Below are 21,810 nucleotides of genomic sequence, written 5' to 3'. Positions count from 1 at the left end.
GGGTCATCGCAGGGGAATAACACAGATCCCAGCACCTTTTCAACAGGCAACTGGAACACCTGGGAGAGAGTCGACTGTTCAACTTAAAAAAAAAAAAAAAACAAAAAAAAAACGCTGTGAGGCAGGGAACCAGGTGATCAGACTTGGCTGGTCCCACATCCACACACAAAAAAATAGCAATTGGAAACACTCTGGGTTGAGAGTTTCAAAGCAAGCACAGCTGAACCCGGGACGGTCCAGCTCTGTGGGGGAGGGGCGTCCACCATTACCGAGGCACTCCACCATGACAGAGGTAGTCTGCAATTGCTGAGGCAGCCTGCCATTGCCAAGGCAACCTGCCATTACAGAGGGAGTCCACCATTACAGAGGTGGGCCATCACTGCCAAAGCAGTTCTAACTACACCCATATAGGACTGCAGGGAAGTTCACACGGCAGCTGGGTGGAGCCCACAGCAGCTCAGCAAAGTCTCTGCAGGCAGTGACTAGGCTGCCTCCTTGCTGGGCAGGAAAGCCCTGAAAAAAGGCAGCAGCACAACGGAAACTCATAAATAAAGCCCTAACTCCCCGGGACAGAACACCTCAGAAAAAAAGAGGGTTTATGAGTTCTGCTGCAGCAGACTTAAACGTACCTGCCCAGCAGCTCTGAATGAACAATGAAGCTCACAGCTCAGCACTTGAGCTCTTATAAAGGACAGACTGTCTCCTCAAGCAGTTCCCTGATCCCTGTATATCCAAAAAGTCACCTCATAAAGGAGAGATCAGACTGACATTTGGTGGGTATCTGTCTGGGACAAATATAGCAGAAGAAACTGGTAGCAACCCTTACTGTTCTGCAGCTGCTGCAGGTGATCCGCAGGCAATGAGGGCCTGGAGTGGACCTCAGCAGTCCCACAGCAGAGGGGCCTGAATGTTAGAAGGAAAACTAAGAAACAGAAATGACTTCATCATCAACAAACTGGATGTCCACTCAGAGACCCAATCTGAAAGTCAGCAACTACAAAGATGACAGGTGGATATCCACAAAGATTAGAAGAAACCAGCGCAAAAAGGATGAAACACCCAAAACCAGAACACCCCTCCTCTTACAAGGGATCACATCTCCTCACCAGCAAGGGAACAAGGCTGGATAGTGAATGAGTGTGATGAAATGACAGAATCAGGCTTCAGAAGGTGGGTAATAAGAAACTTCTCTGAGCTAAAAGACCATGTTCTAACCCAATGCAAAGAAACTAAGAACCTTGAAAAAAGATTTGACGAAATGCTAACAAAAATAAACAACTTAGAGAGGAATATAAGTGATTTGATGGAGCTGAAAAACACAACCTGAGAACCTCACGAAGCATGCACAAGTTTCAACAGCTGAATTGACCAAGCAGAAGAAAGGATATCAGAGGTCCAAGATCAACTCAATGAAATAAAATGAGAAGGCAAGATTAGAGAAAAAAGGGTAAAAAGGAAGGAACAAAGTCTCCAAGAAATGTAGGACTATGTGAAAAGACCTAATCTGCGTTTGATAGGTATACCTGAATGTGAAAGAGAGAATGAATCCAAGCTGGAAAATACTCTTCAGGATATTATCCAGGAAAACTTCCCCAACCTAGCAAGGCAGGCCAATATTCAAGTCCAGGAAATACAGTGAACACCACAAAGATATTCCTCAAGAAGAGTAACCCCAAGGCACATAATTGTCAGATTCACCAGGGTTGAAATGAAGGAGAAAATGTCAAGGACAGCCAGAGAGAAAGGTCGGGTTACCCACAAAGGGAAGCCCATCAGACTCACGGCAGATCTCTCAGCAGAAACCCTACAAGCCAGAAGAGAGTGAGGGCCAATATTCAACATCCTTAAAGAAAAGAACTTTCAACCCAGAATTTCATATCCAGCCATACTAAGCTTCATAAGTGAAGGAAAAATAAAATCCTTTGTGAATAAGCAAGTACTCAGAGATTTCATCACCACCAGGCCTGCTTTACAAGAGCTCCTGAAAGAGGCACTACACATAGAAAGGAACAAGCAGTATCAGCCACTCCAAAAACATACCAAATGGTAAAGGGCATCAACACAATGAAGAATCTGCATCAACTAACAGGCAAAACAGCCAGCTAGCATCAAAATGGCAGTATCAAATTCACATATGACAATACTAACCCTAAATGTAAATGGACCAAATGCCCCAATCAAAAGACAGAGACTGGCAAATTGGATAAAAAGCCAAAACCTATCGGTGTGCTGTATCCAGGAAACCCATCTCACATGCAAGGATACACAAAGGCTCAAAATAAAGGGATGGAGGAAGATTTACCAAGCAAATGGAGAGCAAAAAAAAAGCAGGAGTTGCAATTCTCATCTATGATAAAACAGACTTTAAAGAAACAAAGATTGAAAGACACAAAGAAGGACATTACATAATGATAAAAGGATCAATGCAAGAATAAGAGCTAATGATCCTAAATATATACACACCCAGTACAGGAGCACCCAGATATTTAAGGCAAGTTCTTAATGACTTACAAAGAAACACAGAGTCCCACACAACAATAGTGGGAGACGTTAACACCCCATTGTCAATATTAGACAGATCAACGAGACAGAAAATTAACAAAGACATCCAGGACTTGAATGCAGAGCTGGACCAAGCAAACCTAACAGACATTTACAGAACTCTACACCCCAAATCCACGAAATATACATTCTTCTCAGCACCACATCACACCTACTCTAAAATTGACAACATAATTGGAAGTAAATCACTCCTCAGCAAATGCAAAAGAACGGGAATCGTAACAAACAGTCTCTCAGACCACAGTGCAATCAAGTTAGAACTCAGAATTCAGAAACTAACTCAGAACTGCACAGCTTCATGGAAACTGAACAACTGGCTCTTGAATGTTGACTGGATAAACAATGAAATGAAGGCAGAAATAAAGATGTTCTTCAAAACCAATGAGAACGAAGATACAACATACCAGAATCTCTGGGACACATTTTAAGCAGTCTCTAGAGAAAAATATATAGCAATAACTGCCCACATGAGAAACAGGGAGAGATCTAAAATCGACATGCTACCATCAAATTGAAAGAGCTAGAGGAGCAAGATCAAAAAAACTCAAGACCTAGCAGAAGACAAGAAATAACTAAGATCAGAGCAGAACTGAAGGAGATAGAGACACAAAAAACCCTTCAAAAAATCAATAAATCCAGGAGCTGGTTTTTCAAAAAGATCAACAAAATAGACGACTAGTCAGATTAAAAAATAAAAGAGAGAATAACCAAATAGATGCAATAAAAAACGTTATATAAAGGGGAAATCACCACAGATTCCACAGAAATTCAAACCATCATCAGAGATTATTACAAACAACTCTATGCACATAAACTAGTAAACCTGGAAGAAATGAATAAATTCCTGAACACTTGCATCCTCCTAAGCCTAAATCAGGAAGAAGTCGAAACCCTGAATAGACCAATAACAAAGTCTGAAGTTAAGGCAGCAATTAAGAGTCAGCACCCAAAAAAAGCCCAGGTCCAGATGGGTTCACAGTCGAATTCTACCAGACATATAAAGACGAGCTGGTACCATTGCTTATGAAACTATTCCGAATAATCCAAAAAGAGGGAATCCTTTCCAAATCATTTATGAGACCAACATCATTCTGATACCAAAACCTGGCAGAGACTCAACAAGAAAAGAAAACTTCAGGCCAATATCCATGATGAACATAGATGCAAAAATCTTCAATAAAATACTGGCAAGATGACAACAGCACATCAAAAAGCTTGTAGGATTCATCCTGGGGATGCAAGGCTGGTTCAACATCAGCAACTCTATAAACATAATTCACCACATAAGCAGAACCAAAGACAAAAACCACATGATTATCTCAATTGATGCAGAGAAGGCCTTTGACAAAAATGCAACAGCCCTTTATGCTAAAAACTATCAATACACTAGGTATTGACAGAATGTATCTCAAAATAATAAAAGGTATTTACGACAAACCAACAGCCAATATCATACTGAATGGGCAAAAACTGGAAGCATTCCCTTGGAAATCTGGCACTAAACAAGGATGCCCTCTCTCACTACTCCTATTCATTATAGTATTGGAATTTCTAGCCAGAGCAATCAGGCAAAAAAAAAAGAAATAAAGGGTATTCAAATAGGAAAGGAGGAAGTCAAATTGTCTCTATTTGCAGATGACATGATTATATACCTAGAAGACCCCATCGTCTCAGCCCAAAATCTCCTGAAACTGATAAGCAACTTCAGCAAAGTCTCAGGATACAAAATCAATGTGCAAAAATCACAGCATTCCTATACATCAATAACAGACTTAAAGAGAGCCAAATCAAAAATGAACTGCCATTCACAATTGCTACAAAGAGAATAAAATACCTAGGAATACAACTAACAAGGAATGTAAAGGACCTACCTCTTCAAGGAGAACTACAAACCACTGCTCAACGAAATAAGAGAGGACACAAACAGATGGAGAAACATTCCATGTTCATGGTTAGGAAGAATTAATATCATGAAAATAGCCATACTGCCCAAAGTAATTTACAGATTCAACAATAACCCCATCAAGCTACCAAAGACCTTCTTTACAGAACTGGAAAAAACACCTTAAACTTCATGTGGAACCAAAAGAGAGCCTGCAGAGTCAAGTCAATTCTAAGCAAAAAGCACAGAGCAGGAGGCATCAGACTACCAGACTTCAAACTATAGTACAAGGCTACAGTAATCAAAACAGCATGGTACTGGTACCAAAACAGAGATATAGACCAGTGGAACAGAACAGAGACCTCAGAGACAACACAACATATCTACAACCATCCGATCTTTGACACACCTGACAAAAAGCAATGGGGAAAGGAGTCCCTGTTTAATAAATGGTGTTGGGAAAACTAGCTAGCCATGTGCAGAAAGCAGAAACTGGACCCCTTCCTGACACCTTACACTAAAATTAACTCCAGATGGATTAAAGACTTAAACATAAGGCCTAACACCATTAAAAACCTAGAAGAAAACCTAGGCAAAACCATTCAGGACATAGGCGTAGGTAAGGACTTCATGAACAAAACACCAAAAGCATTGGCAACAAAAGCCAAAATAGACAAATGGGACATAATCAAACTCTACAGCTTCTGCACGGCAAAAGAAACAGTCATTAGATTGAATTGGCAACCAACAGAATGGGAAAAAAATTTTGAAGTTTACCCATCTGACAAAGGGCTGATATCCAGAATCTACAAACAACTAAAACAGATTTACAAGAAAAAAACAAGCCCATTCAAAAGTGGGCGAAGGATATGAACAGATACTTTACAAAAGAAGACATACATGAGGCCAATAAACGTATGAAAAAATGCTCATCATCACTGGTCATTAGAGAAATGCAAATCAAAACTACATTGAGATACCATTTCATGCCAGTTAGAATGGTGATCATTAAAAAATCTGGACACAACAGTTGCTGGAGAGGATGTGGAGAAATAGGAACACTTTTACACTGTTGGTGGGAGTGTAAATTAGTTCAACCATTGTGGAAGACAGTGTGGCAATTCCTCAAGGACCTAGAAATAGAAATTCCATTTGACCCAGCAATTCCATTACTGGGTATATATCCAAAGGATTATAAATCATTCTACTATAAGGACACATGCACACCAATGTTCATTGTAGCAGAGTTTATAATAGCAAAGACCTGGAACCAACCCAAATGCCCATTGATGATAGACTGGACAGGGAAAATGTGGTACATAAACACCATGGAATACTATGCAGCCATCAAAAAACGATGAGTTCGTGTGCTTTGTAGGGACATGGATGAAACTGGAAACCATCATTCTCAGCAAACTGACACAAGACACAAGAACAGAAAATCAACCACCGCATGTTCTCACTCATAAATGGGTGTTGAACAATGAGAACACATGGACACAGGAAGGGTAGCACTACACACTGGGGTGTGTTGGGGGGAAGTAGGGGAGGGACAGTGGGGGGTGGGAAGTTGGGGAGAGATAGCATGGGGAGAAATGCCAGATATAGGTGAAGGGGAGGAAGGCAGCAAATCACACTGCCACGTGTGTACCTATGCAAGAATCTTGCATGTTCTTCACATGTACCCCCAAACCTAAAATACAATAAAATTAAAAAAAAAAAAAGAAAATCAAACAATACAGAAAAAACATTACGGTCAGCAATGAAAGAGCTATTTAAAAATGAAAAATTTATAAATGTTAAAAAAAAAAAAAGGAATGAGATTCTGCCACTTGCAACAACATAGATGGAACTGGAAGTCATTATGTGAAGTGAAATAAGCCAGACAGAGAAAAATAAACTTTGCATGTTTTCACTTATTTGTGGGAACTTAATTGTTTTAAATTTTATTAAAACAATTGAACTCTTGGAGACAGAGAGCAGAAGATGGTTACCAGAGGCTTGGAAGAGTAGTGGGGGTGGGGGAAGTGGGGATAGTTAATGGGTACAAAAAAAAAAAAAGAAGAAATAAATGATACCTAGTATTTGCTAGCAAAACAGGGTGACTACATTCAAAAATAATTTAATTGTACATTTTAAAATAACTAAAAGTATAACTGGACTGTTTGTAAGAAAAAGGATAAATGTTGAGGTGATGGATACCCCATTTACCCCGATATGATTATTACATACTGCATGTCTCTATCAAAATAGCTCATGTAACCCATAAATATATAACCTACTATGTCCCCACAAAAATTAAAAATTTTAAAAAGTAAAGCATCTTGTAGTAAATCTTGACTTAGAGCTTACTTTGCCCTAGTCTTTTAGAAATACATACAACTCTACAACTACCATTGTCTCTTTCCCCCTTTTTAAGGTCTATTATTATTTCACAGCATCCATTAACATTATAATGGGCATCTGTGTCCAAATTGGCTTAGCAGACTGCTGTTTTAGTGACTATCAAGTTACATCCTTGTTATCTCACTCAATGACTGGAAAGGTACTGCTGGCCAAATTTTCTCCCGAAGATATCATACTAAGCCCTGAGCAAGAGAGATGGCTTGACTGGGGTGGGCAACTTTGAAAAGCCGTCTCTCCAGAAGCCACAATGTCATCAAGGTTGGTGACACCAAAAGGCAGACTCAGAAGTTTTTGTCTCTCTAGAACTGAAGAGATTTACAGCTCTACCATGTGCTATGATGAGTAACCAATGTCATGGTTGAATGCAACATTTGGTCCTTCTACTTTGAATTTCTGATTTAGAGGGAGACATAAAAGACCCAAGAACACATAGGGAACTCTATGTAAGGATTAGCTGTTCAGTTTATCATTTCTAAAGCCACTCTATAAAAATTATACTTCCTAACTTCCTGATTTTCTTGCCCCCAGGATAATCTGCCCTTTTTATTTAAAATAATCTTTTGGGGAAGGAATGTGAATATCTCTTAATGTGAATGATTAGGTTTAATTCATTTAACTTCCTTCAAAATAGCTAAAGCTGCTTCTAATCTTGTTGTCATGTACACAATTGAACACACTACGGCATCAGAATCTACACATTAGGTACATATAGCCCATGGCATGGAGTCATATTAATTTATTGGCATGGCAAATGTACAGGTGGCAGGAAAGGGTATGTGACATAGAACCTACTCTCCAAAGCCAGGCTGACCACCTTTTGTAATAATCACTGAGGAACTATGCTAATATTTCATTCATGACTCCTGACCTTCCTTAGATATGTCTTGTTTAAAGGAAGTTTTACCCTCAGTAATCATTCACATTTTGTGTATCAATAATTCCTATCTAGACCACAGATTCCTCCAAGCCTTTCTCAGGTAAAATGTTCATTTTCATGATTCAGGCACAGGTTGCATTAAAAAAAAAAATTCCAGAGAAACCTGGAACACCACAAATCCATGCTTATTGCAGCATGTCACATGCTTTGATGACATTCAGAACATATGCGTGACCATTATCAAACAGCATTTCCCTCTCATTTTCAGTATGGGAAGGTAACAAGTAGAACTATCTTTCTGATCTTCCTCAGGACTTAAGAGAGGGACTGATCATCAGAAATTTATCTATCTGTTTGACTACTTCATCAGCACCTATGCCAACACGATGACCAGCTCTGAACATGGCAGCCGTTAGCTACACTGGATGACATCATACAGGGCTGACTTCAGTTTTACCTCATCTACATGGCCACCAGCCCATTTATGTTAATTTGCTCTTTAGCAAAAATCCTATTTGGCACCAATGTGCAGATGTCCTTTCACTGGCTACAGCCTGTCAACTTGTGACATTGCCAAAACCAGTTTCTTCTTTCTTGGATAAATTCAACGACTGTGTGCATGATCACAGTAAAAAGCACAAGCCTTTTAAGTGAGCATAAAACCAGAAATAAACTCACTTTCTGAACAATAAAATCAGAGACATCTATGATCCTCAGATCTGTAATGATCTCATATTTTTCACTTGCATTATTTTCAGATCACTTGATGAGCCTAATTTTTTTTTTTTGAGACGGAGTCTCACTTTGTCACCCTGGCTGCAGTGCAATGGTGTGATCTCGACTCACTGCATCCTCCACCTCCCAGATTCAAGCAATTCTCTGCCTCAGGCTCCCGAGTAGCTGGGATTACAGTCACATGCCAGCACACCCAGCTAATTTCTGTATTTTTTTTTTTTTCTGAGAGGGAGTTTCGCTCTTGCTGCTCAGGCTGGAGTACAATGGCCTGATCTCGACTCACTGCAACCTCCATCTCTCCCAGGTTCAAGTGATTCTCCTTCCTCAAGTGATTCTCTTTCCTCAGTCTCCTGAGTAGCTGGGATTACAGGCATGTGCCACCAGGCCCAGTTAATTTTGTATTTTTAGTAGAGATGCGGTTTCTCCATGTTGGTCAGGCTAGTCTTGAACTCCCAACCTGAGGTATTCCGCCTGCCTTGGCTTCCCAAAGTGCTGGGATTACAGGTGTGAGCCACTGCACTTGGCCTAATTTTTGTATTTTTAGTAGAGATGGGGTTTCACCATCTTGGCTAGGCTGGTCTTGAACTCCTGACCTTGTGATCTACCCACCTCGGCCTCCCAAAGTGCTGGAATTATAGGCATGAGCCACCATGCCTGGCCTGATGAGCATAATTTTAACAGCTAAATATTTCGATTATAAATATCCTTGATATCAAAAGTCACAGTCCTATACTGTGATGAACATCTGTTCATCAAAAAAATATTCACAATAAGCGAATTCATGTTGCAATAAGCTCCACTTAAATAATGCATTTCCTTGCTAAGAAGAACAGAGTTCTCTTTTTCAGAGGAAGACAAAGTACAGAGAGGGGAAAAGTAAAACAAAGAAAGGCAAAGTTCTATAAATTCAATACTCAACAGTAGGTTCAAAAGACCACCCAGCTTACTGACTGAATAAAGTTACATTTCATAATCTCTACAATCCTATCTTAAAGATCGTTAAACAGCAAATGGATTGATCCCTTTGCCAGATAAAGTGGAAAGAGCTGACCTCTTGGTGGCTAGGAAGAAACTAATTCAAGGACAATCAGGAAACAAGACAACACAGATTATTACCTTTTTAGAAGTAAGACACAAATCTTGGTGCATGCTTATTTTGTTTCCACCATCATTCTGTATATTTATTTTACCCAATGGAATCTGAATTAATACACTTTCTATTAAAAATGTTTATTCATTTGAAATTCTGATAAATTGTCATTGGATAAAGTTTAGTGTAATTTCTGTACCTTTTCTTCTCATTTAAATAGTGACTCCATAAATACAACAAAGTTAATTTTACTTCTCCTTACATTCCCTTCCTTTACATATGCACTGGTAAAAGTAAGGCTAAATGGCATTATGGTTTAAAAGAGAAGCTAAGATCATTTTCATTATAAATGATCCGACTATGGATCATTAACCAACTCCACAGTCTCTTGTTTTCAACTAGAAATGCTCTTTTGAACTTCACACTGATATATCTTTCTTAAAACTAAACCAACTCTATAAACATTTATTGAGTATGAAGCCTACTTGTACAACTTAATAGCTGTGTGATTTTGGAACACAATATTTAATCTATCTCTCATTTCCTCATTGGTAAAATGACAGTAATACCATCTACCTATGAAATTAGGCCTATGAAGTACTTAGCATAGTACCTGGCATACAGCAATTGTTCAACAGATGAGAAGGTATAAGTGACCTCTAAAAATACATATATTAGGGCCAGGCGTGGTGGCTCATGCCTGTAATTCCAGAAGTTTGGGAGGTGAAGGTGGGGAGATCACTTGAGGCCAGGAGTTCGAGATCAGCCTGGCCGACGCAGTGAAACCCCCGTTTCTACTAAAAATACAAAAAGTAAGCCAAGTATGGTGGCGCATGCCTGTTATCCCAGTTGCTTGGGAAGCTGAGGCATGAAAATCACTTGAATCCAGGAGCTGGAGGTTGCAATGAGCTGAGATCACACAACTGTACTCCAGCCTGGGCAACAGAGTGAGACTCTACCTTAAAAACAACAACAACAGCAGCAGCAAAAACACAAACCCATAAAGAAATTATACTTTAGGAACTGAGAGTATTATGTATAATTTTCAAGGGATTCTCATGTCAAGCAGAGCCATGATTAATAATAATGTCTCCAGATACTAAAGTATTTTAAAAACAACTTATAAAGAATGTTTTTTAGGGACAAAAAAAATCAACGTCCATACCCACTCATTTAGCACAACAGTTTACATTTTTAAATATTTCTGTCTAGTCCCTAACCACATGAAAACACACATTTTGGCAATAGTAACCAACAAGGTTCATGAGATTTTAAAATTTTCTCTACAAAATTAGAGTATTTCCATGAATGTCCATAAGCTTCATGAAAATGTTTAAGGTTATATAAAAATGGGGATTCCACAATGTATTAAAACAATTTCCTCTAGCCAGAGCAATCAGGCAAGAAAAAGAAATAAAGGGTATTCAAATAGGAAAGGTGGAAGCCAAATTGTCTCTATTTGCAGACAACATGATAGTATACCTAGAAGACCCCATTGCCTCAGCCCAAAAACTCCTGAAACTGATAAGCAACTTCAGCAAAGTATCAGGATATAAAATCAATGTGCAAAAATCACAAGTATTCGTCTACACTAATAACAGACTTAAAGAAAGCCAAATCAAGAGCGAACTGCCATTCGCAATTGCTACAAAAAGAATAAAATACCTTGGAATACAACTCACAAGGAACGTAAGGGACCTCTTCAAGGAGAAATACAAACCACTGCTCAACGAAATCAGAGAGGACACAAACAGATGGAGAAACATTCCATGTTCATGGTTAGGAAGAATTAATATCGTGAAAATGGCTATACTGCCCAAAGTAATTTACAGAATCAACGCTATCCCCATCAAGCTACCATTGACTTTCTTCACAGAACTGGAAAAAACCACCATGAACTTCATATGGAACCAAAAGAGAGCCCGCATAGCCAAGTCAATTCTAAGCAAAAAGAACACAGCGGGGGGCATCACACTACCGGATTTCAAACTATACTACAAGGCTACAGTAATCAAAACAGCATGGTACTGGTACCAAAACAGAGATATAGACCAATGGAACAAAACAGAGGCACCGGAGGCAACACAACATACATACAACTATACAATCTTTGATAAACCTGACAAAAACAAGCAATGGGGAAAGGATTCCATGTTTAACAAATGGTGTTGGGAAAACTGGCTAGCCATGTGCAGAAAGCAGAAACTGGACCCCTTCCTGACACCTTACACTAAAATTAACTCCAGATGGATTAAAGACTTAAACATAAGACCTGGCACCATAAAAACCCTTGAAGGAAATCTAGGTAAAACCATCCAGGACATAGGAGTAGGCAAGGACTTCATGAACAAAACACCAAAAGCATTGGCAACAAAAGCCAAAATAGACAAATGGGACCTAATGAAACTCCACAGCTTCTGCACGGCAAAAGAAACAGTCACTAGAGTGGATCGGCAACCAAGAGAATGGGAAAAAATTTTCGCAGTCTACCCATCTGACAAAGGGCTGATATCCAGAATTTACAAAGAACTCAAACAGATTTACAGGAAAAAAACAAACAAGCCCATTCAAAAGTGGGCAAAGGATATGAACAGATACTTTACGAAAGAAGACATATATGAGGCCAACAATCATATGAAAAAATGCTCATCGTCACTGGTCATCAGAGAGATGCAAATCAAAACCACATTGAGATACCATCTCACGCCAGTTAGAATGGCGATCATTAAAAAATCTGGAGACAACAGATGCTGGAGAGGATGTGGAGAAAAAGGAACACTTTTACACTGTTGGTGGGAGTGTAAATTAGTTCAACCATTGTGGAAGACAGTGTGGCGATTCCTCAAGGCCTTAGAAATAGAAATTCCATTTGACCCAGCAATCCCATTACTGGGTATATATCCAAAAGACTATAAATCGTTCTACTATAAGGACACATGTACACGAATGTTCATTGCAGCACTGTTTACAATAGCAAAGACCTGGAATCAACCCAAATGCCCACTGATAATAGACTGGATTGGAAAAATGTGGCACATATACACCATGGAATATTATGCAGCAATCAGAAATGATGAGTTTGTGTCGTTTGTAGGGACATGGATGAATCTGGAAAACATCATCCTCAGCAAACTGACACAAGAACAGAAAATGAAACACCGCATATTCTCACTCATAGGTGGGTGATGAAAAATGAGAACACATGGACACAGAAAGGGGAGTACTAAACACTGGGGTCTCTTGGGGGGAAAAGGGGAGGGCAAGTGGGAGGGGGAGGTGGGGAGGGATAGCCTGGGGAGAAATGCCAAATGTGGGTGAAGGGGAGAAGAAAAGCAAAGCACACTGCCATGTGTGTACCTACGCAACTGTCTTGCATGCTCTGCTCATGTACCCCAAAACCTATAATCCAATAAAAAATTTAAAAAAATAAAAAAAATAAAAAATTTCCTACTGTTGACCATACAGGTTACAATGGCTCTCCTTTTGATATATACAAATATATAATTTATTATATAATTTGTTATTATATATATTATGTGATTTCTCTCTCTGTACATGGTTGCCTTTCTCTTTGCAATAGATTTATCTTGAAGTTAAAATCCCTAAAGTGGAATTACTGAACTAAAATGTCTGAATTCTGACAGCTCTTGTTTTATACTATAATACTTTCCCCAAAGTTTCTGTCAATTCACATGCAGTTGCAGAACACAGCAAAAGGAAAGTTGAAACATCTGCAAAAATAGTTCCTGTTAAGTTAGAGGAAAGTGTACCTTTAATTGTTGTTTTTAATACTTTCTTCCAAGAAGGTAAGAAAGTATTGTGATATTTTGTTGTACTAGTCAAAGTTTGTTGGTGATGACAGAGGACAATTATATACTCCCAGAATAAGCACAATATGATTTTAGGCCACAATCTGGGTATGAAAATATCTATTTTCTTTTGCTTTTTCAGAAGCAGCAATATAGAGAATTACATTTCCACCTATAATGTATTTAAAATTTAGTAAGACTTAAATATCTGAAAGCCATTTAACAGCTTTGACTAACAACAATAACTGACTAAAATCCAAAGCTTATTTCACCATAATATAGTCAGTATAATCATGGTTGATGGCATCTTTGTCAATCTGCTTTTTTTTTTTTTTTTGCTTTTATTCCACATACTTTAGGATTGAGCCTTGTTCCCAGGTCTACACAAATGTCAGAAAACTCCATTCTTGTTTAAGCCAGCTATAAGCAACATAAAAAGTACCCCAGGCAGTTTATCTAGGAACCTCTATATTCTGATGATCTTGCTCTAGACATAAACACACTTGACAGAACCTGAATTGCAATGATGCTGAGCAACAATAGAAATGGCATTTTAACAGATCAGATGATAATTCAGTTATGCTTCTCTTTTGACTTTGTATTTTAGTGATATAAGATCATTTTTAGATGATTTGGAGGCATAGTCTCAGGCTACTGAAAATAGGAAAGTATTATTTTGCTTCTTGTTGATATGACTGCCATAATGAAAAGTGGCTCCACCTCTAAAATATGAATCAGACTTCAAAGTCTTTGAAGCATAAGAACTCTAGAACAATGGGTATAAAGCTATGATTTGACCCGTAAATTTCTGAGCATTGCCCATAAAATACACCTGATTGTATAGAGGCTAGGACAGCTTGATTTAAATGTCCAGGGATTGCATCTGTTTTAACGTCTAGTGATGGGACAGCTCATGAGTGTAAGATGTCTTCTGATGAAATTAGCATACGGTATCTGCTTCTACTGGCAAGGCTGTTCAGTTATCTACTTCAAGAAGTCGAAATTTGCCAGGCTCAAGAAAATATGTTGGTAGAATATAAGAATCAAAGGCCAAGCCTTCATAGTCTGAGTATTTGTAAGCTTCATTATCATTGGTGACCAATGGCTTTAAGGGTTAAGTAGGGTTTATTAATTTCATCTGTTATGTGGTACATATCTGTTCTGGATACATAGGGATGGGAGGGCAATTATAGTAAGAATAATGGCGGGTAGGATAGTTCAGATTACTTCGATTTCTTGAGTGTTTATAGTAGTGGTAGGGGTTAATTTTGTTGTAACTATGAGGGAAATAATGTATAGGACTAGGGAGCTAATTAGGAAAATAATTATGAGGGCATAATCATGAAAAGTAATTAGTTCTTCTATAATAGGGGATGCAGCGTTTTGTTAAGCCTACTTGGGCTGGGTGAGCCATTAAGATTTTGATGTTGTGTGCTCCATTACACTGACTAAAATCAAGTATGACAACTAGTTTACTGAGGGGTTCATATTCTAATTAATTCTCCCCCAGGGCATGTTGGGGTATATTACTGTGGTAATGTAGCTTAGGTGGGTGATTAGAAATTCTTTGAAAATTTAAAATTTGAAATATTTCCAGGTTCAGATATTCCTTTCTGGAGCTTTATAGCTTAACAGTTTATTTTTTTGCACTCTGGAGCAGATCCTGAAATGCTCTGTGAGGAAAGCTTTGGCTATTTCTGTAGCTTAGCAGTCCCGCACTCTGTGTGGAGAGATGCATGTCCATTTATCCAGGAAAGACAAGACATAGATTCTTTTGTCATAACAGGATGGATGTCAACCCTGCTCTCCACATGGCTTTAAAAAACATGTCTGATGCGTCCTTATTTTGCAATAACAGTAATAAAAATAGCAACAGCAGGTTCCTTTCACTGACAGCCTACTGTATGGGCAGGCAAAGTGCTAATAAGCACTCTGAATACTTTATATCTTACTTCTTACAACTCTATGTAGTGGATATTTATTATTACTGCTTCTGGATAACGAAACCAAATCTAATCTAAGACAAACAGACGACATTATATTTTAAGGTCTTTCAAAAGAATGTAACTCACACTGACAAATTCTTTAAAATATACATAAATCTTTAACTACAGGCAGTCAGAAGGCCAACCAATCAATCACTTGGTCTAGACTAGCATTTCCTGCGGTATGTTTGGTGACATACTTGAGCCTTCACTACTATGGCCCCAAAGAAAACTATAACTAGTTTAACTATACTGTGGTGTTATGCCTTTGGGTTACTCTCAAGGGAACTTTTTAAAAAGTATCTATATGAAACTCACACTGCTTGTTAGAATAATGCTAAGTTCATTTACTATGTCTCTTACAGTACCAAATCTGAGGCCCTAAAAGAGAAATGTTTCTTCAACAGTTGGGTCAGAAACACCATTTGTTCTAAGCCACAAGTAGGCTTTTAATCTAATGAACAATGGGAAATTTGAACAGAATTGTAACACTCCTTTATTTACTTTAGCTCAGACCAATACCTAAATATCCTCTTTGGTAACTATTAAGGTAATCGAGCCATGCATTTCTCGAAACTAATTTTAGCTCTGACCTCAGCTTACTATTCTTCTATTAACTTCCCCATACCCCAATTCAACTTCAGAGTAAACTCTCAAGAGTCAAAGTCCAATGTCAGTTTCCATTTTTCTGTTGAAGTGTGATTTCTATAGCCATAACAATATATATGATTTTTTTTTTTTTTGGTTTGCTGTCACTTGTATCAAAACATGAAAATCAGGTTATACTAGGCTCCTACTAAGCAGAAAATTTGCCCAAAAACGTGAGTCACAATCATTAACTAGTTTGGTATCTTACATTAAGAAAGCTACTTTAAACTGCTCAAAACCTACCAATCCCAAATTGGTATGTCATTTTAACATACAGTGTAAAGACATTCTAGTAAAACTCTGGAAATCAGCTCAACAAGTAAATGTGTTAGTTCAGAGTTAGGATCTTTTTCATGTTTTGAACAATTAATGTAACCTGGGCCAGTATTAAATTTGTTAATGGCTCAAAGCAATTCTATCTTGATTCTAAATAGGTCATAGTTTAAAAAGAACCTTTTACATTACAAATTTTAATTTTAAAATTTTAAAGCAGATTCAGTATACTCAATCTGTAAAAATGAATAAAACACTAATACAACCAATAAAGTTCAAATGACTCAAGGTAGCGTGTGCTGATAAACTTGAAATAAGAAAAGAAACCTTTCTTTCCAGACTTTTCCTAGAGAAGGTAAGGACATGAACTAGAATGAAATGTTTTCAATCTTTATTAGCAACATTTTAAAAGATTAAGATTAGACAGACAGAATACCATATCAAACAATGGGACATGGTCAAATTGACCTTACTGTTTAATGATAAGAACTAGCAATGAAAGATTTTATCTTCTGCAGCATAAATGCCATTAGGCAAAAATGGATCTGATCCAACTCAGTTTCAGTTTAAGACTTTAAAGAAAATGGGGTCAGCTCCTGCCATTAGCTTTTTGGAGAAGGAAAAAAAAAAAGGTACCAAATTCTGAGTCCCTAATTGTGCTACCTATAATTTAAAAAGCATCCAGCCATTATGCTTTGGAAGAACATTACTTCACTCTTAAGGGTTGGATATTTTCAGAACATCTGCAAGGACACTGATTCTCACTAAATCAGGTCCCACCTGGCTTTGGGCCTAGCAGTACACCCTAGCTCTAAACCGTGAATGGTTTCTTTTTTCTTTTTTCTTTTTTTTTTGTATATAAGAGTCTTGTCACATTCTGATCTAAATCTTGGTTAAACATATTTGCATTGCAGTTTTAGCCTTCTCAAATGATTAAAAAGATTATACCAATTTATATTTTATAATTCTTGAAAATTTGCCTCTCCCGTATGCTACATAATTTATTTTCAAGGGGATAAAACAAAAGTAAATTATTTTCAATAACAATATATTTATATGTTTTCTGCTATAAACATCTCATTTGATTTGACTTCCTATTGAAATTATAAGAAAATCATAACTTAAAAGTTTTTTTTATTTATTTTTATTTTTTAGATGTGGACTCACTATGTTGTCCAGGCTGGTCTTCAACTCCTGGCCTCAAATGATCCTCCTGCTAAGATGACAGAATTTAACATCATCAGAAGATATTTATATCTTATATATAAGGTACCTGCCAAGTTCTTTTGTTTTATGCTTTTTGGAAATAAAGCAAAAAATTTTATTCACGTTTACTCATTTGGCTGTGCAGTTTTGATTTGTAAAAGGTATTAAATGTTCATACTCATCAAATGAAATGAAAGGTGATAATGTCTTTTTGAAAAACAGTATGTTTTTACAGGAGATTTAGAGTGTTCTTACCTGAGGCTGCTGTGGCATTTGTGGGGGTTGAAGCAGCTGCTTGAATCCGAGCATGAGGAGGAATAAGGATGGTAGCCAGAGGTGGATTACTTGACAGTTCTATAGAAGGTTAAGATACAAATGTTAGAGTCCACTCTTAACTTTATATGCAAAACTATTTCATTGGTAACAGTAAAAATAAGATTCTGCATTAAACTACCAGTTTAGGCCAGGCATGGTGGCTCACGCCTCTAATCCCAGCACTTTGGGAGGCTGAGGCAGGCGAATCACCTGTGGTCAGGAATTTGAGACCGGCCTGGCCAACATGGAGAAACCCTATCTCTACTAAAAATATAAAAATTAGGGGATTAATGCAATAAGAAGCCGCCCAATACAGGAGCACACAGATTAATGAAGCAACAAGTTTTTAGAGACCTACAAAGAGACTTATACTCCCACACAATAATAGTGAGAGACTTTAACACCTCACTGTCAATATTAGATCAACAAGACAGAAAATTAACAAGGATATCCAGGACTGGAATTCCGCTCTGGACCAAATGGACCTAATAGACATCTACAAAACTCTCCACCCTAAATCCACAGAATATACATTCTCCTCAACATCACACAGCACTTATTCTAAAATTGACCACATAATTTAAAGTAAAACACTCCTCAGCAAATGCAAAAGAATGGAAATCATAACAGTCTCTCAGACCACAGTGCAATCAAATTAGAACTCAGGATTAAAAAACTCACTCTAAACTGCACAACTACATGGAAAACTGAACAACCTGCTCCTGAATGACTACTGGGTAAATAACAAAATTAAGGCAGAAATTAATAAGTTCTTTGAAACCAATGATAACAAAGACACAATGTACCAGAATCTCTGGGACACAGCTAAAGCAGTGATTAGAGGGAGATTTATAGCACTAAATGCCCAGAGGAGAAAGCAGGAAATACCTAAAATCGACACCCTAAAATCACAATTAAAAGAACTAGAGAAGCAAGAGCAAACAAATTCAAAAGCTGGCAGAAGACAAGAAATTACTAAGATCAGAGCAGAACTGAAGGAGATAGAGATGTGAAAAACCCTTAAAAAAAAAAAAAAAGATCAATAAATACAGGAACTCTTTTTTGTTTTTTTAAGATTAACAAAATAGACCACTAGGCCAGACTAATAAAGAAGAAAAGAGAGAAGAATCAAATAGACACAATAAATACGATAAAGAGAGGATCACCACTCATCCCACAGAAATGCAAAATACCATCAGAGAATATTATGAACACCTCTATGCAAATAAACTAGAAAATCTAGAAGAAATGGATAAATTCCTGAATACATACACCCTCCCAAGACTAAACCAGGAAGATGTCAAATCCCTGAATAGACCAGTAACAAGTTCTGAAATTAAGGCAGTAATTAATAGCCTACCAACCAAAAAAAGCCCAGGACCAGACGTACCATTACTTCTGAAACTATTCCAAACAAAAGAAAAAGAGGGGCTCCTCCCTAACTCATTTTATGATGCCAGCATCATCCTGATACCAAGACCTGGCAGAGACACAACATAAAAAGAAAATTTCTGACCAATTTCCATGATGAACATCAATGTGAAAATCCTCAATAAAATTCTGGTAAACAGAATCCAGCAGCATATTAAAAAGCATATCCACTGCAATCTAGTCGGCTTCATCCCTGGGTTGCAAGGCTGGTTCAAGATACGTAAACCAATAAATGTAATCCATCACATAAACAAAACCAATGACAAAAACCACATGATTATCTCAACAGATGCAGAAAAAAAGCTCTGATAAAATTCAACACCCCTTCATACTAAAAACACTCAATAAACTAGGTACCAATGGCACATATCTCAAAATAAGAAGAGCTACTGATGATAAACCCACAGCCAATATCATACTCAATGGGCAAACGCTGGAAGCATTCCCTTTGAAAACTGACAGAAGATAAGGATGACCTCTCTAGCCACTCCTATTCAACATAGTATTGGAATTTCTGGCCAGGCCAATCAGGCAAGAGAAAGAAATAAAGGTATTCAAATGGAAAGAGAAGAAGTCAAATTATCTCTCTTTGCAGATGACATGATTGTATATTTAGAAAACCCCATCATCTCAGCTCAAAACCTCCTTAAGCTGATAAACAACTACAGTAAAATCTCAGGATACAAAATCAATGTGCAAAAATCACAAGCATTCCTATACACTCAAAACAGACAAACAGCTGAATCATGAGCAAACTCCCACTCACAATTGCTAAAAAGAGAATAAAATACCTAGGAATACAACTTACGAGAGATGTGAAGGACCTCTTCGAGGAGAACTACATACCACTGCTAAAAGAAATAAGAGAGGACACAAACAAATGGAAAAACATTCCATGCTCATGGATAGAAAGAATCAATATCATGAAAATGGCCATACTGCTGAAAGTCACTTATAGATTCAATGCTATTCCTCTCAAGCTACCATTGACTTTCTTCACAGAATTAGAAAAAACTACTTTAAATTTCATATGGAACGAAAAGAGAGCCTGTATAGCCAAGACAATCCTAAACAAAAAGAACAAAGGTGGAGGCATCATGCTGACTTCAAACTATAATAAAAGGCTACAGTAACCAAAACAGCATGATATTGGTACCAAAACAGATATATAGACCAATGGAACAGAAGAGAAGCCTCAGAAATAATACCATGAATCTACAACCATCTGATCTTTGACAAACCTGACAAAAACAAGCAATGAGAAAAGGATTCCCCATTTAATAAATGGTGTTGGGAAACCTGGCTACCCATATGCAGAAGACTAAAACTGGCCCCCTTCCTTACACCTTATACAAAAATTAACTCAGGATGGATTAAAGATTTAAACGTAAGACCTGAAACCATAAAAACCCTAGAAGAAAACCTAGGCAATACCATTCAGGACACAGGCATGGGCCAAGAATTCATGACTAAACACCAAAAGCAATAAACAAAAGACAAATAGACAAATGGGATCTAATTAAACTAAAGAGCCTTTGCACAGCAAAAAAAAACTATGATCAGAGTAAACAGGCAACCTACAGAATTGGAGAAAGTTTCTGTCATCTGTCCATCTAACAAAGGGATAATATCCAGAATCTACAAGGAACTTAAACAACTTTACAAGAAAAAAACAACCTATCAAAGGATATGAACAGATGCTTTTTAAAAGGAGACATTTATGCAGCCAAGAAACGTATGAAAAAAAGCTCATCATCACTGGTCATTAGAGAAATGCAAATCAAAACCATGAGATACCATCTCACACCAGTTAGAATGGCAATCATTAAAAAGTCAGGAGACAGCAGATGCTGGAGAGGATGTGGAGAAATAGGAACGTTTTTACACTGTTGGTAGGAGTGTAAATTAGTTCAACCATTGTGGAAGACAGTGTGGCAATTCCTCAAGGATCTAGAACCAGAAATATCATTTGACCCAGCAATCCCATTACTGGGTATATGCCCAAAGGATTATAAATCATTCTATTATAAAGACACAGGCACACATATGTTTACTGAAGCACTGTTTACAATAGCAAAGACTTGGAACCAACCCAAATGCCCATCAATGGTAGACTGGATAAAGAAAATGTGGCACATATACAACATGGAATACTATGCAGTCATAAAAAAGAATGAGTTCATGTCCTTTGCAGGGACAAGGATAAAGCTGGAAACCATCATTCTCAGCAAATTAACACAGGAACAGAAAACCAAATGGTGCATATTCTCACTCACAAGTGGGAGTTGAACAATGAGAACATACGGGCACAGGGAGAGTACTCTCTCACACCAGGACCTGTCAGAGGTCAGGCGGCTAGGGGAGGGATAGCATCAGGAGAAATACCTAATATAGATCATGGGTTGATGGGTGCAGCAAACCACCATGGCACATGAATACCTACGTAACAAACCTGCACATTCTGCATATGTATCCCAGAACTTAAAGTATAATAATAATTTTAAAAAGAGGAATTCAGTTTTTAAAAAAAAAAAAACAAAAAATAGCCAGGTGCGGTGGCACACACCTGTGATCCCAGCTACTTGGGAGGC

The 21,810-nt window shown here is 37.8% G+C and overlaps 1 protein-coding gene across 10 annotated transcripts in view; it reads right to left on the bottom strand.

Annotated features, from left to right (window-relative positions):
• GSK3B (glycogen synthase kinase 3 beta) overlaps nt 1–21,810 on the bottom strand; it is a 221,919-nt gene that overhangs the window by 6,660 nt on the left and 193,449 nt on the right. For 9 of the 10 annotated variants that reach the window (XM_017965207.4, XM_017965209.4, XM_017965211.4 and 6 more), the window contains one exon: nt 17,729–17,827. In XM_017965207.4, coding sequence (XP_017820696.1) covers nt 17,729–17,827 — 99 coding nt within the window. Of the gene's footprint in view, nt 1–17,434; nt 17,484–17,728; nt 17,828–21,810 lie in introns of all 10 variants that reach the window. The other variant, XM_017965210.4, reaches the window with a different exon arrangement.

This window comes from Callithrix jacchus, chromosome 15, assembly GCF_049354715.1.
Source record: "Callithrix jacchus isolate 240 chromosome 15, calJac240_pri, whole genome shotgun sequence".
Lineage (NCBI taxonomy): Eukaryota > Metazoa > Chordata > Mammalia > Primates > Cebidae > Callithrix > Callithrix jacchus.
Note: the sequence above shows the minus strand (reverse complement) of the source record. Positions and strands in the feature narration are given on the sequence as shown.